The 19,112-nt window shown below is 41.1% G+C and overlaps 1 protein-coding gene across 9 annotated transcripts in view; it reads right to left on the bottom strand.

Annotated features, from left to right (window-relative positions):
• The window catches only part of FILIP1 (filamin A interacting protein 1), a 99,103-nt gene that overhangs the window by 29,882 nt on the left and 50,109 nt on the right, over positions 1 to 19,112 (bottom strand). For all 9 annotated transcript variants that reach the window (XM_020785813.3, XM_078385712.1, XM_078385718.1 and 6 more), the window contains 2 exons: positions 9,115 to 9,288; positions 7,172 to 7,350 (listed from right to left, as the gene is read on the bottom strand). In XM_020785813.3, coding sequence (XP_020641472.3) covers positions 7,172 to 7,350; positions 9,115 to 9,288 — 353 coding nt within the window. The remainder of the gene's footprint in view (positions 1 to 7,171; positions 7,351 to 9,114; positions 9,289 to 19,112) is intronic.

The raw sequence follows: 19,112 nt of genomic DNA, 5'->3' as shown, positions 1-19,112 counted from the left end.
TTCAACAGGTGGATTAAAAACATTATTTCAATATTTTTAAGTATCTGCACTTCCTATTTAGATGTGGAATTTTACACACCGACTGCTTATGTCAAACCCCACCACCAGAGTTTGTTTTTCTCTATCTGATCCCTATGTGATGTAGTAGAAGGCTGACTGAAACTGCAAAGAAAACATGACATCCGATAGTCTTCACAGGTGTTAAAAATGAACCTTGAAACCTACAAACAGAAGCAGATCCAGCTCTCCAAGTACTCCTCTCAAGTGACAGCAGGGACAAAAATCCAGGCAAAGAGCACAGTCTGCAAAAAGGCATCTTGAGGTCTCTTGCAACGCCAGCAATGAGGAATCAACTGCCTCAGAAGGTGGTGGAGATTTTAATGCAGAGGTTGGAGGGCCAGCTGTCAGAGATCCTAAAAGGTATGGAGTACCTTCACTGATAGGGAACTGGATGCCCCAGCCCCCTGGGGCCCCTTTTAATGCTTCTATGATTCTATTATTCTTGCTCCATTTTCCCACTAGCACTTTATGCAAGCTGGTGCATCTCAGTGCTGAAGGGGGGGAAGAAAGAAGCTCCCACAAGAGGCTCACCCAACATGTTTTACAGCCAGAGGTGGAAGACGACACAGTGCCTCCATTTCAAGTACAAAGGCTAACCAAGTTGCTGGTAATTGAATCTTCCTTCTGCTGGATAGCTCAGTGGTTTAGACATCTGGCTGCAGAGCCAGAGGTTGGGAGTTCAATCCCCCCACTCTGCCTCCTTGACAGGGGCTGGGCTTGAAGATCCATAGGGTCCTTTCCAGCTCTGCAGTTCTTGTTGTTGTTGCATCTGAGGTGAGCAGGATAACTTAAGGCAGTATAGGCCAGGGCTGACCTCACTTGCTCAGTGCTCTTTTTATGAGAATGGATAACATGAAAGACTGTGGGGGGAAAAACTGGAGAAAAACTGCTGCTTCACTTCTCTGTGTCCATTCACTGAGGCACACATGTCCCTCTACCAAACAATATGACTGAAATCTGTCCTAAAGTGACCATCTGTCCATTTTTTCAGCCAGGCCAGCCCTCCATGTTTGTGTCGTACAATTGATCCAAACTCTGCAGAGTCTAGACCAGGTGGCAGGGAACAGACAAGCACCACTGAGGATAGGAGGAGGGGAGGGAGGGAGGAAGGGTATGGGGAGAGAGAACTTAAGGTAGAGCCAGCAGGGTTTAGCAGCAGGGTTGCTGCTGGCTCTGGACTTAGAGGTTCCCTCCTTTCCGCTCCCTGTTGTGCTATTTCCACAGCCTAGCTACTTTTTGGCCAGCCAAAAATGATGACACCTTGGATGGAACCAAGATATTATGGGAAAGGTGGCCATAAATAGCCTGTGCAAGCAATTTTTGGGCACCCTTCTCACAGCATCTCAGCTTTGCCTCCATCCTAGGTATCCCTTGGGGCAGAGCCAAGGAATGGCCAGACAAGTGGGGGCGTGGTACAGAGCAACACAGCGCAAGATGAAAGGGCCCTTATGGCCCAGCAGCAGCACCCCCAACAGTGTCACCTTTTCTTTGATGGGTGTGCTGCTACTCTCTTCCTCCTTTCTTCTCAGCTTGTCAAGGGTCTACTTCTAAGATGTGTAAGATTTGGGTGAACAGAGAATTATCGTCTGTTTTAACTGCTGGTGTTAAGTACAAGATCAGGCAACTGTAATTATTGATGCAGAATGATTATGGGCTGGGACGTTGTGCAAGTGATGTAAAGATAGTAATCATTTTTCAGTTTTAGATTAAGTATACATTATTAAAAGTGTGTGAGCCTGTCCCTAGCCGTTGTTGAAACAAAAGAAATTGTAGTGTGTGGATGAAGACAGTAAAGAGCAACATTTTATCTCCTTTTGAATAACGAGATTGCAGGGTGTGTGTGTGCATACAGTACCCTTCAACCTTGAAAGAGCATCATGATGCCTAAGTATTAAAGCAGTTTAAAAACATACTAATATATAAAATAGGAGAACATAATGTTCATGCCTGCTCATGAGCTCATGAAAAAGAAGGCAAGTAGGTGTCAATGTTTTGTGCACTAGGTCATGTGTACAGCATTTCTACCCAAAGTATAGTAAATACATACAATCATAATTGCATTTCCATATATCTACTTAAGTTTGAAAATTCAGTGCCAAATCATCATCCTTTTTGGTTACAAAAGCCCTCCTTTTTAAATATCTTTTAAGCAGAGTTGCCAATTTCCAGTCTCTCTCTTCCAGAACTGCTGAATTTATTTACCGTATTTTTCGCTCCATAGGACGCACCTTTCCATAAGACGCACCAATTTTTTAGGAGAAGAAAACAGGAAAATATAATCTGTTTTCTTCGCTCCATAAGACGCACAGACTTTCCACACCCCTGTTCTGTGGGAAAAAAGTGAGTCTTATGGTGCAAAAAATACAGTATTTTTAAAGTTGCACTGGACGCAGGTACTGTATACAAGGGGTTTGGATTTCTACCTCCATGCTATGGGACGTGCACCTGTCCAATTTCTGCCTTTTGTGTTACCGTTAAAGGCTTTTGTTATGAAACAGTGTGGTATTGCTTGCTTGCAAAACTAAGGGCACTTGTCTATTTTAATTCTGAAGCACATTAAACCAATTCCAAATTGCACAATACGTTGACACGCTGATGATAGGCTGTCAGTGAAACAGCCATCATCGCTCCCTGAAAGTCCACAACACATGACAAAGATCTCCCCATCTAAAATGTGCACAAGTGCCAGATTAAATTAAACCACGAATAATCAGGAAAAGCTTTATTGTTCTATTTAATACATTTAAAAAAACGGGGAAACCCTTTTGAAGCCATAATCTTCACTGCCTAAGAAATTATGCCACACAGCTAGGCCAGAACAGTTTGGTCTGAGTGGCTTCAGCTCTTCAGGGCCTTAGACAAGGGTCTTTTCCATCTCTTGCTATTTTATTATTTCAACTGGAGAGGCCAGGGATTGAACAAGGGGCCTTCTGCATGCCAAGCCCTTCCCACTAGGCCATCACCTAGTGATTTTTCCTTTACCCAGGGATTGAACAAGGGGCCTTCTGCATGCCAAGCCCTTCCCACTAGGCCATCACCTAGTGATTTTTCCTTTACCCAGGGATTGAACAAGGGGCCTTCTGCATGCCAAGCCCTTCCCACTAGGCCATCACCTAGTGATTTTTCCTTTACCTTGAGCCACTCAGACATTGGAAACCACTTTCAGTGTTCCTGGGTTCTAGAACTCATTACCCTGAAGGTTAACTGAAATGAAGCGGAGCTGAACTACAATTTTTATGTTTCTTTTCTCTTTGCCAGTTTGTGTGGGTTCATAAGGGCAACTGGAAAACCTTTAAAGGAAATTAGTCATTGTTTGACCCAGTTTAAGTCCTCCAGATTCTTTCCTTTGTCTGCAATGTTTTAGCAAGAAATCCAGCATACTGTACTGGGGATGGCCCCGAGAAAATGTTGACAATGTTGTACATTTGCCAGTAACAGAAAGCAGCGATGAAAGAGGATTGTGTATTTTGCCAGAACCCTCCAAACATTACACCGGTTGGCATGTATCTTTGTTCTTGCCAGTTTTCATCACTGAAGTCCAGGAATATGAGTAATAAGTGCAATGCCATTGATCCCCACAATACCCCCACCGTGCTCTCCCTGTCGCCAACCCCTCTTCTGGAAGCAAGGTAGAAAAAGCCATGAACTAAATAACAAGGCTTTTCACTCCAGTGAAAGAGAGAGAGGGTGGCAGAGGATAAATTCTGGGACTAGGGCATAGGGGACCTGAGTTCAAATCTCCACTTGGGTCATAGAAACTTGGGAAGGCAGTGGTCAACCATTCCCAGATCCTCTTATATATCTTACTGAGTTTGCTTTAAGTCAGGAGTGGCTTCATAACAATAGCAACTCTTTAGTAGATATAGACAGAAAGTTTTGCATAAATGTTACAAGAAAAGGAAATATAAAACTAAAAAAGCCACACTTTGTGGACAGTTACAGCCACTCAGATAGTTGTTATGGGGTGATAATGCCGTGTTAGAGATGTCCTCCTGTTAAAATACATCTAGCTCAAAGTGCGCCTTGAGTCCAACTTACAGAATTTGAAATGATCTTCACTGATGAGCACTTCCTTCTCTTGCACCTACGATGATTCTATATAGTAACGTTATTCTATATAGTAACATTGCCTTCAAAGCTACAGGAGCAGAACAAGAAAAAAAACGAGACAGCAGAAAAAGGGGGCACATGTTGAGGGTGTGAGCCTTTCCCCATGTTAGATTTCTGAACTGTTTAGTCTACACTGATATTCCCAATCCAAATGTATTTTCCCCCCTGAAATAAATCTAGTTGATTTTACTTAATAGTCAGGGTGGATTATTTTTGTCATAGATGAGTTCAGGCAATGACAGGAGTTTTATAAATGGGACCAGGAGTTGGTAAGAGGCAGAGGCAGGAGAGGCAGGGAGCAAATCGCCCCACTCAAAAGGAGAAAAGAAGAGACTGCAGTTAGAGCAGGACATCGGTGGCTTGGAAATGAACCTGAGAATAATAACCAAGCTTGCTGAAAATTGCTGTACCTACCTACAAACAGACGTACCTATTTACATGATGATAAAAGGAAAATATATTTGAGTATATGGAAAGTGCCTTTCTGTTAATCAACCGTCAGAGTCAAGCTATTGGGGAAAAGCACGAAATCCTTGTTTGGAGATGTACTGCACCCTCACGTACACACACTCCAACACCATCTGCATGAAATTGAGCTTGCTTTGCAAAACAGTAGGAATGTGGGTTAGCACTTCCAAGAAAACATGTACATTTTTAAAAAATTAAATCAACTGAGTGAAGATAAGAATTTCACATAAGCCTAAGTAGTAATTTAAATCTTGGCCTGTATGGTTTGGGTAAGCATCAACTAGTCATTAAACCAAAGATAATATTGCCTCTTCTCTCTCTGTTGTTCCCATTTTTGTTACAGTCCTCTGTAAACTACCCCTCCCCTCCAGAGTGAGTGAGTGAGTGAGTGAGTGAGAGAGAGAGAGAGAGGGAGAGAGAGGGAGAGAGAGAGAGAGAGAGAGAGAGAGAGATCTGCAGAGCACCAGAGCGGGCAGGTCTTTCAAAGAATTCTAGTCTTCCGCAGACATTTCCTCACCCTCTCTCTGCATCTCATGTATATAGAATAAAGTGGGGCGAAATGAAAACATTTCAAGAAGAAAGGCTGGATGCTGGCTTCTCATGGGAAAGAAGAGAGATGGAAACCTGAATAACAAAAGCACAAAAAAGGGGTGTGGAGGTGGAGAGGGAGTTGTTTGAAATCCGCTAACATCAGTGCTCCCGTTTCTGTTTCAAGACGGCCGGGCTCTTTATTAGTTGCAGATCAGTTTCCTTTGCAGGTGATGCGGTCCCAGCATTACATCACCCAAAGAGCAGCCAAGGAACATCTCAGTGCCAGGATGACTGAAGCAGAGAAGAATGTATTATCACAGACTACCGAGAAACTCGCCAGTTCCTCCTTTGCTGGGGGTGCTGGGGATGAGAAGGGATGGCAGTAAATGTCACTGGAAGAGTGAAAGGAAGTTTTTGTAGAAGAATTCCCAGTATACATATGCAATTATGGCAATGTATTTTCAGGGGGATGGGGGTCCAGGAGTGTTAACAAAGTCCAGATTTAGCAGGCTAGTGCCTAAGCAGGATAACATGATTTTTTTTCCCCTCTCTGACTCTGGAAGAAACTAATCAGTGTTTTTCTGTGCTTGAGATCCAGCTGTTTCAGCTGAAGAACAGAGCCTCAGGAACAATGAGCTAAGAGAATTCTGACATTAAATCACTATCCGCAGTTTTAAAACTGAAAATGGAAGAGTCATGCAAAAGCTGAGATGAATTACTGCTAGGCTAAACTCCTCTACTGGGAGCCAGTGTGATGTCATGGTTTGAGTGCTGGAATAAGACTCAGAAGACCTTGGTTCAAATCTCTGCTAAGCCATGAAAGCTCACAGGGGAAACAGCAATAGTAAAACACTCCCTGAACAACTCACACATCCCTTAAACCCTGCATGTGGCAGATGCCAGAGTGCACGGCTGGTGCAGTCTTAGATATAAAAAGGTCTCGAATCAGAATGACAGACCACAAGCAATATCATCCCTTCTGCTGTACTTCTGCTTCTGCACGGAAGCACCAAAAAAAAAGCGTTGCAGGAAACCTCTATGAATGCACATAATTATATGAGGGGTATATTATTAGAAAGGGGCATGAAACTAAGGTTTTGATACTATACAGGAAGGGTTTGTAGGAGTGATCTTGAACAAGAAGCCAAGCTGTTTTGGGTCTCATTGATGTACTTATACACTAACATTAGTGTTGGGGGATAGCATTAAAAACTGTTGTCTTATATATCAGCCATTGGTCTCTGGTGGTTTAGAACAGTGGTTCTTAACCTTTCTTACTCGGATGCTTTTGAACTGCAACTCCCAGAAACCCCAGTCAGGACAGCTGGTGGTGAAGGCTTCTGGGAGTTGCAGTCCAAAACTCCTGAGTAACCCAAGGTTAAGAACCAGTGGTTTAGAAAAAGGAATGCAAAAGTACTGTATACTGAAACCATCCATAATGAAGCAGCCGATGATGGCTTGGCTCTCCTTTCTTGGATGTCCTGAAGGATTGTTCAAAATGATGATTATTTATTGAAGCAGACATAAACCGATGTTTCTGACGGATCTATGCATTTAATGTGTACCTCTGAATGACCAGATGTATCTCCAAATCTGATTTAGTACATCCTACTCCAAACCACTTCTTGAAGAGATGTATTGCTTGGTTATTGTCGAGACACATTTCAAACCATTCACAAGAAATCCAGTGAATAAAACGAGTCCATGAAAGCTGAACATAGTATACAAAGCTTCTGGCAATAAAGTACCTTATATATGTTAGCATGATAACAACAGCCACTATAGAGAGATCTAAGTGACATTATATTTGGATTGGACATGAAGGTTTGACAAATGGTGAGAACTAAATGTGGAAAAACAATTTTTGGCATGTTAATCCATTTATGCTAAGTTATCTGCCATTCTGAAATTCAGCCAAAATATTATTTAAAGATCCTTAATTTCCTATCAAAATAATTTTAGAAATGCAGAGCTCATTAAACAGGCTGTCTCTAGTGCTCACCTTTCACGCTCTTGCTCCAAAAGGTTGGTAAAGTCATCACTCTTGTTCATGTAATCTGTATGTTTATGCTTCTCATTTTCCAGCTCGTAAACTGTGCGCCGATGGCATTTCTCTGCCAAGAGAAGTTGTTCGAGCATGCGCCGGTATGTTTCTTTCTGCTTTTCTTCTAGTCTATTCAGCTGGTTTATTGAAATACAAAATTGACTGAATTAAATACTTTGTTGGACAATTGTGGTAAATCTATTGAACAAGAATGCTGTGTTACATAAAGGTGAGCTGGCCTCTGCTGTTCTGAAGGAGTTATAAGTAATAAAAACACCATTTTAAAAGACTTTGCAATTTCTGCTTTTGGTCAGCACAGACAAATTACAGAGGAGGAAGGAAGGTGAAATATTAATCATATCAATCAACTGGGCTTTTGGCTCTGATGGTCAGAATGAAAGCGATGGCCTGGTTATCAAGTATTTCACTGCAGATTTCAGTAGAGGCAGAGAAAGATTTCACTGGGAGGAAAGTTTAAAACCCAGCATTGGTCTATCCTGATTCACGCTCCCTTCCATTCATACATTAATCTGTTGTTGTTCTTTTTTAAGCTTCTGTATGAAAATTCAGATTTTAAAATATGTAAATGTATTTTGGAATGGATTTTCTCAGAAAATACACATTTCTAAATGAATTTTCTTGCAAATCCACATCACTCTGCATCAACCTCTGATAGCTGTATTGGTTTAGCTGTGTGCAGATTTATACTCCACTTTGTAAAGTAGTGTGGGAAGTGTGGATTGTGACAATGCACTTCCGGAAAGGGGCCGAATGAAATCTACATGCATTTCTTATTTAAAGGCTATCTCCTCATCCGGTTCAAGATTAAATGGCAAAAAGCAAAGTATGTCTATGGGTTATTTCTTTTTAATACCTCAAGACCACTACCAGCCATAATTAACATTTACCCTTCTTGCTTTTCAAAGGTTAAGATAAATTGTTTTAGATATCCATACCCTCAAAATACACAATTATACTGGTAAGATCAGTAATCACGATCCATTATAGACCATCAAGAAGTTAGTCAGTATGCTTATTTCTAGGGAATGACAAGATATGATCTGTAACACAAGGTAGGCACTCCATGCATCCTGATAATGAGTGTCCCTTCAGCTTAATGTTTCTGGACAATTGCTTGAACCTAATGAACCTGAATGGCTGTGACGTGTTCCCTTACTTACTTTATTGATGGATATTAACAAGGATCACTTAGCAACATGGTCCGGATCGGATCATCTCAGTAAAGCAGCAAGGAGTTATTCTCAGCAAAACTGATTTGGAATATGTAAAGAGCTGCCTTGTAGATAGCATGGTTCTTAACCTTGGGTTACTCAGGAGTTTTGGACTGCAACTCCCAGAAGCCTTCACCACCAACTGTGCTGGCTGGGGCTTCTGGGAGTTGCAGTTCAAAAACATCCGAGTAACAAAGGCTAAGAACCACTGGCATAGAGCATCAGTACAATCAGGTGCAAGACCAAGGCTCAGTTAATTTGACACTTGTCTTCGTGATCACAACCCATGTCACATAGTTTCATCCCTGACACTGCGCTACTCAGGATTTTGCCGTTTCTAAAATATGAGTTAGAGTCAAATTCACAGGTTCACAGTATAATCCTATATATATTATCTGAATCTCACCCGAGTTTATATAGAATGTCAACCCTACAGTCCCTTTTCGTGACCTGAAATTGTTTGCACATGCACAAAATGTGTTTCGTGCTAGTCCACTGTCACCATAGCTGAATAAAACAATAAGGATCAATGTAGGCATTGCCCATGTCATCCATGATACAGGAAAGTAAAAGGGGAAGCATTTCTATATTTTGTCGTGGCACTGTTTAACAACATCAAAAAGAAACAGCAAATGCAGGTGAAGCTTGACACAAAGTAAAGATGCTTACCTCTGAAACTGGCTTCTCATAGACATCTTCTCCAACTGACTTCTCCTGGGCAAGAGTAGCATCCCTGTGCAATATTCGTAGGACATTTTCTGGAGCAGCAGATCCATAGTGTGCTTCCAGGACTTCAGGCCTGATTTTTTCTGTCTTCAACATATGGATCACATCTTCTCTAGCCTGTAAGTTTAGCATTACCAGCATTAATCCCATTAACCCCGTATTGCTCACCGATGAAATAATATTGCTTACTGCTGAGATTGTACGAGCCTGCCTTCTGCTCTTCTGTATAACTACTGAAGTGCTAAGAGCAACCAGTGCTAGAAAACCAGAGGGTTTCTTGTCTGTTTCCTTTTGTATGAGGAGGATGGAACCCCTTAGGGAGGGAAGAGGAACAAAAATTAGAGTTGGCTAAAAATTCTGGCCAGGGCCCAATGGAGTTATTCTGCTGATGGAATTGTTTCTGTCAGTGGGAATAAAAGAGGGCATTTCAGCCTTTTATCTGCCACTCCTAACATGTAAGCCCTTAAAAGCTGGTGGGGAGAACTTCAACACCCCCTGTAGCATGGAGGGCCATAAGGAGAAGGGCAAAGAAGAAAAAACTGCTGTGCTACCAATCAGACACTAGTACAAGGTTGGATTAGCTCCCTGTGTAAGGCTGTCTTCTAAAAAAAAGAGAAAGAGAGACACACACACCCCAAAATCCAGTGTTAGAGACCTCTAAAATGGAGAACCATGTGACCATAGTAAATATTCCTAGTTAAATATTTGTGGTCACTAAATAAAACTGATTGGCAGTAGGTCTGGGACCAACAGGAAGGAAGTCATATTTTTCACAGTGCATAATTAATGCATGCAACGCACTTTCCCAAAGTGAAGGAATGCCAAGGAACTTAGAAGACTTTTTTAAAAAAAGGATTAGAGCAATTCTCAATAAGCATGTCTGTCAAGAGTTGTTAGACACAACATCCCTCTATGATCAAAGGATGATAGGGGCAAGTGGGGGGAAAATGGCTATCACTAATATTTAGTACATTTCATTTGCTAGAGGTCGATTTAAACCTACTTTCTAGTCATGTTCCCAAAGCACTTGCAATTGAAAGAAAGGTTTTTGATTTCCAATATCTTGTTTGTTTTGTAATTAGTTATCAAGAGGTAAACACCAGCTTTGTTTGCATTCTGCTTGTTCAGACACAACTTTGGAAGGGGCAGCACATGCTTTCTTGTTTTATTGATGTGCTAACTATACCGTTTGACTTTGGTCCTGCTGGTGGGGGCTGTTGGGATGGGACAGTGCCAGCAAAAGCTCTCCCACCACTTGAAGTAGAAAGAAAATGGTCACCCACTGCCCATGCCATCTTTTGTTGCCCATGTCCCACATCACTACAGGTATGTGGTAATACTTTGGGGTGGGTGGGGAAAACAACAGGAGGAAGAATTGATGCTTTTCTGCCTCCATACTGTAGCTGTTTATTTATTTATTTATTTATTTATTTATTTATTTATTTATTTATTTATTTATTTATTTATTTATTTATTTATTTATTTATTTATTTATTGGACTTATATACCGCCCCATAGTGCTACAAGCACTCTCCGGGCGGTTTACAATTTTTAATTATACAGGCTACACATTGCCCCCCCAGCGAGCTGGGTACTCATTTTACCAACCTCGGAAGGATGGAAGGCTGAGTCAACCTTGAGCCGGCTACCTGGGATTTGAACCCCAGGTCGTGAGCACAGTTTTAGCTGCAGTACAGCGTTTTAACCACTGCGCCACGAGGCTTTTAGCCAGCTATTGAGATACTACCTAGCTTCAGGAGTCCTTTAGTGCCAAGGCATTGTGGGAGGGGTGTCAAATCAATCACCTGTGTCTTCTGTGGAAATTTTACATGGTAAATATATTTTGTATAGAGGTTTGTATTGGCTTGCATGGTAAGTGACTGGTGTTTGATTGACAGTGGTAGGTTGGATGTATGCCAGGAATGACATTTTAAAAACAGTTGAGAGATGTAAAAGAATGTTTGTGAAATTGGCTGGAATGATTTCTGGCCGGAGAGATGCTGTTTTGTATATAAGTGTGTTGGCAGGGGTTAGAGAAAGAGTAAAAGCTGTAAGGTGGTGGCGTCAGAGATAAAGGAAGAGTTGTGCTGGTAGAGCAGAGAGTGATCGGTTTTTGTGAAGAAGCTGTGAAAAATAGTGTGTGTCAAAATTTATGAATTTGTGTCAAAACAAGTAATGAGAGAGAGAATAGAATGTGTTTGGAAAGTAAAGGACATATAGCTGTATGATAAAAAACTTTTTGCAGCTTGTAACATTGAACTGTTTTTATGTTTCTTTTTTTAAAAAGTAATATTTTTGGTTTACAAATCCTGTCTATTATTTTTTAGACAGCATAGTCACAAGGCATTATTCCCCCATATGCTACTGGTCAGTGCTGGAACCTATGGTTTATTTGGTGTGGCAAAGTAATTGAGTAGGTGTGTCTCACCAGAAATGTAATTGAAAGGTAAAGATTGAATGAAAAATTATCCCTTATTGTGGTAGTGCTTCAGCAGCAGTGAAAAAGGAAACCTGGCTGCTTGTTTATCTTGGTGATAGGGATAATGCAAGAAAAGCCACCTCTAGACACAAGTTAAACAGTCACTCCGATCTTCAGAACATATAACATAGACATGTGTGCACCACACAAGCCCTCTTGTAGCGCTTAAACCTCAAGATCCTCAGAAAGCCTGGCGTTATTCAAAAGAAGCAACTCTGGAGTTGGGCAGACAGCCCCTAAGGAAAAGGGCTGCATTCTGATGTTGGCAGTGCCTGGCTGGGTGGCAGAGTAGAAGACGGTGGCAACTCCATTACCAGCCCTGAGCACTCTGCCCATGACCGGCCACCTAATGGTTGGGCTGCTCATAGACCAAGAGAATCTCAGAAGCTGGGCAGGCTCATGTGGGAGAATAAGGTTCTTCAGTTTGCCTGGATCCAAGTCGTATTGGATTGAGGCAACAGTCGGTTTGCCAATTTCTCTTAAACCCATTATAACAAGCCCATGAAGCCAATATATTTTTTAAAAAATGGAAAAAAAATCTATTTGACATTTGCTGTCCGACTCTTCGTGACCCCATGGATCAGAGCATGCCAGGCCCTCCTGCCTTCCACTGCCTCCCGGAGTTGGGTCAAATTCATGTTGGTCGCTTCAATGAAACTGTCCAACCATCTCGTCCCCTGTCGTCCCCTTCTCCTCTTGCCCTCACACTTTCCCAACATCAGCGTCTTTTCCAAGGAGTCCTCTCTTCTCGTGAGATGGCCAAAGTACTGGAGTCTCAGCTTCAGGATCTGTCCTTCTAGTGAGCATTCAGGGTTGATTTTCTTTAGAATGGATAGGTTTGTTCTCCTTGCAGTCCAGGGGACTCTCAAGGGTCTCCTCCAGCACCACAATTCAAAAACATCAATTCTTCTTTGACATTTAGCTATGAACAACTAAGTTTTCTAACTTACTGATGTATCCCATATACAATAATTGTTTAGAATGCACTAATTTAAGATTAATTCAGATAAAACAGCAAATATCATGCAGTTATAAAAGAGCCAGGTTAAAGACAAATAACATAATTCATAAGTAATGCCCTTTATAAAATCATTGTGAATTGGGGGGGGGGGTATTGTTAATTTCATTGTGAATTTGGGGGGTATTGTTAATTTCCCAGAATGGCTATTCTAGACTTTAGGGTGCGTAACTAGGCACATATAACTATAAGCACCATGAAACTGAGTCAAAGACCATATTTTTCTTCTGATCATGCTGCAACATTAGCTGTCAAACTCCGTGTTTTACTTGGCTTGTTTATTAATAGTACAACAGCTGCTGTGTACCAAGATCAGAAATAAGATAAGGTCATGGTCCCCTGTGCAGTATTGTGGTCATACCACCAGTGGCACATTTTCTAAATTCCAAAGCACTTTTCACACCATTTAACAAAGAATACCAGTGAATCCTCAGGGGGTGAAGAGATTTAAGTGGGCTGTTTCAGAACACCTCTAGTTTCAGAATCATGTTCAGCAATTTTATTCAAGCAGCAATCCATTGTGCAAGTTGTCTGAGCTTTTAAGAGTTTATGAAAGATGATACCCCTGTGCAGGAAAAGGTGGTTTCAACAGATCCTTTGTAACCTGTGCTTGGGCAGTGGAGATTGAGCGGAACTACATTGATGCAATATTATGCTTCACGGGCATTCAACAGGATTCTAGCCTTAGGCTACTCTTCCTATAATCTTGCACTTAACACGGCCAGTCAATACTGTAACTTTAGTATCATAAGAAGGTGCCTTATACGGAGTCAGATCCTTGATCTATCTTGTTCAGCGTTGTTAACATTGACTGCCACTGTACCTCCATGGTTTCAGGTAGAATTCTTTCCTCACTTCAGCCCTGGAGATCTTACCCAGTGGTCACTTATTCAAGTACTAACCCTGCTCAGCTTCCACAATCAGACAACTATGGGTGTGTTCCAGAGTAGTTTGAAGTTATTTCCAAGCTCTAGTTTCAAGGGATGGGTTGAATTCTGATACTTTAGGCAGACAGAGGTTCCCATTAGAGATGCCAAGGCTTCCTTATTTGGCAGTGCCTGAAGTAGTCAAAGAACTGTTCAAAGTGGTCTGGCAGTGATTCTTTCAAGAAGAACACCCTCTGGTAATGCTACTATATTGTGACATAGCCATTGTTTGTATGCAAGGGCAAGAAACAATCGCTGTCACCACATATTTATCCTCTCTTTCAATTTGTACTGTTTCATTGTGATCATATTTATTCTCATTGTATCCATATGGCACATGCACGTCAAGCGACCCTATTCAGCCTGCCTTCTTTTAAAGGGAAAGTAAAAAAAGAAAACAAGCACCAAAATGTTCCCCTCTTTGCCCTTTCCTCTAACTCCCTCCTTTCAGGAAGAAGCTTTACATTTTCCCCCTAAAATGTATACAGCCTCCCACATACTAACTAGGCTTTTAAAACTCAGCATCCTCCCCCCACACACACACAGAAGAGCAGAGGAAGTTCTTTATTTTAAAGTAGCTCCACTGTCTGCTTAAGCCACTTAAATGATATTGGGAAATTGAAAATGGGTGGGAAATTGAAAGCAGCCACTACCGTATTTTTCCATTTACAACCCAATGTGTAAGACGGCCACCCCTTTTCTAACCCCAATTTAGAAAGTTTGATCCCTGCTTTTCCCTTCCTTTTGCTAAGCTTTGCAAAAGGAAGGGAAAAGCAGGGATCAAAGGGCTCCCTTTGACCGCCGCTTTTCCTTGCTTTTTGTGAAGCCATGGGGCTTAGCAAAAAGGAAAGGAAGCTCCCTTTGGGTAAAGCAGTGATCAAAAAAGCTGGATGTATTTCAAAACAAGACTATTTCATGGTTGAACTATGTACAACTGGAAAGATGGACTAAGGAATGGGCAAATAAATATAATAAAGGTAGAGAACACACAAAATTTGAGCAATTTTTACTCTCATATGAGGACATTCAGATGACTGACTCAGTAAAAGGTACAGTGAGTAAAATTTATTCACTTCTTAATTTAGAGGAAGAAGAAAGTGAGAAAGAAGGATTGAAATTGGTGTGGGAACAAGATATTGGGAAAAGAATAAATGAAGAAGAATGGAGGAGGATATGGAAAATGAGGATTTTAAGATTGATGTCAGTAAGAATAAAGGAAATTTTTTTAAAACTAAGTTTAAGATGGTATTTAACACCGGTAAAATTAAACAAAATTAACACCAGTCATCCGATTGTCTGTTGGAAATGTGAGAAAGAAGTTGGTACATACTTTCATATGTGGTGGGAATGTGAAAAGGTACAAAGTTTTTGGAAACAAATTTTTAAAGAATTAAGTTGTATCTGTGGAAAAGATATAGAATGTAAGGCTGAGATTGCTTTGTTATCAATATATGAGAACGTGGAATATGACAAAATGATTAAAGAATTGATAACTAATCTAATAACAGCAGCTAGATTGATTATTGCTAGACAGTGGAAATTAAAGACTGAATTACAAATTGAAGAATGGTATAAAGAAATATGGAATATAGCATTAAATGATAAATTAACTTGTAATTTAAAGATGAAGAAAGGAGAGTTGAAAAAGAATAATTTTTATGTAATATGGGGCAAATTTTTGGAATATGTGTTAATAACGGGAAAAGGGAGAGCTCCAAATCAAGAATCTATGCAGTTCTGGAGAGGAAGACAATAGAAGAAGAAGAATGAGAAGAAGAAGAAAAAGAAGAATATGGCAAGAGGTCCCGTATATGGTGGTGGGGAACACTGTTATTGTCTTGTAAGTGTATATGTTTTATGTATATGATTTTTTTGTTATAGTTATAAATAAATAAAAAAATATATTAAAAAAAAAAAGCAGGATGATCGCAGGCCTTTGATCCTGAAGCCCTTTCGTGACTGTTTTACCCACTTCCTAAGCCCCGCTGGCTTCACAAAAGGCAGGGAAATGCGGCTGCCTTCTGTGTATAAAACAACCCTCAATTTTTTGCCTAATTATTTAAGGAAAAAGTGTTGCTTTATACACGGAAAAATACGGTATTTGCTTTGGTTGCATCCTAGTAATCACACATGCTATAACCACTGAACCAAAATGGAGCAATCCTGCCCACATCTTAAAAAGAACAGCCCCTGATAGAGAGCCCAAAAGGTACAGGTGGGAATGCTCTGGAAGTGGGCTGCTTCACTCTGGCACTTACATCGCATAATCACCAGGAAAAGAAGCAAGCTAGCCTGTCCTCAGCGCAAATCAAAGAGATGGGCAAATCCCAGTATGTATTCACACCCTAAGCAATTCTTCTCCCCACAAACCAGCAAAATAATTGACCCAATAAATACATATCACAAACTTGCCACTTATTCAGGACGCACAAATGAACTGGCCGGGGATGACTCTGTTGGACTAGTTTGGCGAGCGCAGCAGTACCCTGTGACATAACGCTGTGCTTCTGGATGGGCATCTGCTCTGAAGTCTCCAGCAAAGTCTGATGTCAGACCCAGGGCACTAGGCTGGGCAGATCATAGATCTGTTCTGAACCAGTGAACCTGTTACATTCCTTTGTCTCTCTCTGGGCAGCTTTCTATAAGCGGTGTCTCCAGAAAGGCTGAAAACTGAGAACAGGGCAAGGAGGCGATGGGGGTGGCCATGATACAGGGAAGCGGCATCTTTGTTCCTTCTCACAGCAGGCTTTGAAATAGCCTGAACGAGTGCTGGAGGACTTCTGTCTATTATTCTCTGCCCACCCCGCACAGCTTTTTGGTTCTGCTTTATTGCTGGAGAGAACTCCATGGATGATGTCACCATTCTCTGAAGAGAACAGGCCACTGGAGCTTGCTTTTTTCCCCCACTGACATAATTCATTGTCTGCAGTCTGGCCCAGGGACAGCAAATTCCCCACGACAAGGAATTCACTCTACTCTGCTTGATGTTTAGAAGAGTTGGAAGATATCACTTCTCATTCTGCTGATACTGAAAAAGAGCTTTGTTTTTGCATTATCAGCCTAGGGTTGCTTTATCCTTGGCAGCACATGAAGCAGACTCCAAAGGTCACTCTGTTAGATTATATACACAAATTAAAGTGTGTTGAGATATGTCTTACATGCTTCAGGAATGAAGGCATCACAATGGATAACCCAGCTAACATGGAGTTTGCTGGAGCCAGTTATTATAAAATGTTCCCACGGACAAATTTAGCCATCTGTAGATAACTATGTGCACATCAGGTTATCAGTGGCTGGAGTTAGTGAGGGGAACCAGAACTGCTCTGTGCTTTTCTTCACCAGTTGGAGGAAGGCGTGTGGGGAGACTAGAGGCTATGCTTGGTGCCCATGGGCTTCCCCTGGCTGCCCCAAAGTGATGCTGTTGTATGTGAGGTAGGGAAGTAAAACTGCAGCTCTTCAGCCAGAAGCAAAGAGAGGCTAGCGGTGCAATTTTCCAGTCCTGATTCTCCCCCAGTTTCTGTTTTTCAAAACAGAGACATTGCAGGCTCTTCCAGAGAGAGAATCTGTTTTCCTTAAAGCGCTGCTTCTGCACTGGTGTTTTCAGTATTTCCCCCATCATCCATACAACATTCTTCATTTTGCTTAGTATAGCACTGCCACTCTCTTGGTGAATTTCTGGTCATTGTCTCTCCTGAAAGAATGTCCCATATATAGCATCACTTCGTAGCTCTGCACCGCTTCCCATTGGAAGCAGACATTTGTGGGGAAAGGCTCCTGGTAAGAAACTTATTACTTATTTAAAAAAAAAAAATGAAAAAGCTCCAGCAAAGAAGTGAATTTCTCAGAGGCACTTTTCTTAAACAGAAGTGAATTTTTAAAACTATCGGTGGATGTAGATGTCAGTAAACTTGCACTCCTTTGGCACTAAGAGAGAGAAATATGTTTAGAACAAAATGCTTTGTCTGGAAGAGTCCATAATGCCCGAGGCTTTTGAAATACTGTAGTGTTGCTTCCTCATCGTCCAGCAAACACTGTTTCTTGGGTGAAAAAAAATCCTTTTGGGGGTTTAAAAATCCAATGAATAGGAACATTGTTCATATAATGAACACAGAAAACCTAGAAACTATTGCACCAACCATGTCCTGGATTTATGTGTATAGAAATCCCTCCCTGACATTGACCTATATAGATACACAAAAATAGAGGACAAGTAGCAAAAAAGTATATTCCTTTGTCTTGCTCAAAACCTTTGATGTAGAGCAGGCAGGTAATGAGACATCACTTTCTAGCTGCTTAATGCTGGCTTCCTTCAGGATTAATGGAGCAATTGCCATTATAAATGGCACAAGTCAATCTACAGTCCTAATCAATATCTTCTCTTATGAGATGCCTCCAGGCAAAGCCTTTATCATTGGGTAGCCCTGCTACATTTATACAGAATTATTTGGGGGGTGGTGGTGGTCAGAACTAAGACAAGTTACATGTTTGGACTTTACTGGTCTTTGACCGTAATAAAGTATACTACTACATGTTTGGACTACAACTCCCAGAAATGCAGAGGTGTTCTGACAAAACACACAATACACCAGTGGTACTGATATACTGAGTCATACCAAATCAAATAAAGTAGATGTGGCAGTATTTTAATTTTTTTCGGCACACGAGGACTGTTCTCAATGGATCCTGTAAGCATGTTTAATAATAATTGTGTGCCATTAAGTCAATTCCAAATTATGGTGACCCTGTGATTGGCAAGCATTACAAATCTCTTGTCTCATCAAGTCTAGGTTCACTATCAGGAGTTTGGCCTTCTGCTTCTTTTCTGTTTTATACAGCAGGTGCTGGCTGTGTTTTAAGCAGTCGTGTAGTGGATGCAGGGCTTAGAGGGCGAAAGCCCTGGGACTTTCGGATTAGCAGGAGTAATGACATCATCTGCCACCCACTTCCAGTTTCCCTCTTCCCTCAGAGTTGGGCTGTAGTCCTCACAGCAGCTCAGATAGAAACTGGTTTTCCCAGAAATTGTATTTTGCTGTAAACTATTCCTGTTGTGACGCAGTGGAAGCGACTGGTTGTCTGAGTGGTTTTTTAAAAAATGGATTGTTGTACCTTACTGTTTTGAATGCATTTTGGTGTTGCTTTTTTGTACGGTATTTGTTTGAGCCAGTTTGCCATATACAAATGACAACCAGCTTTGAACTCCAGAAAAGAATTTTAAAGGACAATTAAAAATAGTCACTTGCTATACCAATGGAGTGCCTTTGTTACCACCGATTATATTACTTTTGAATTTTACTTCACCATGCCCATATTACATAAAATGATGTCTGGTTTTGTACTCCAAAACCACAAGTATGCATATATCTAGTTCCAATATAATCATCAAGATGGCTTAATAATTACCATTTAACTATAGAAATTGTGGTCTCTGAAAACACACACACACACACACACAGAGAGAGAGAGAGAGAGAGAGAGAGAGAGAGAGAGAATCATATTGAATTTCTAGGTTTCTAGTAAA

This window comes from Pogona vitticeps, chromosome 1, assembly GCF_051106095.1.
Source record: "Pogona vitticeps strain Pit_001003342236 chromosome 1, PviZW2.1, whole genome shotgun sequence".
Classification (NCBI taxonomy): Eukaryota; Metazoa; Chordata; class Lepidosauria; order Squamata; family Agamidae; genus Pogona; species Pogona vitticeps.
The sequence above is the reverse complement of the archived record's forward strand: the minus strand, read 5'-3'. Positions and strand labels throughout refer to the sequence as shown.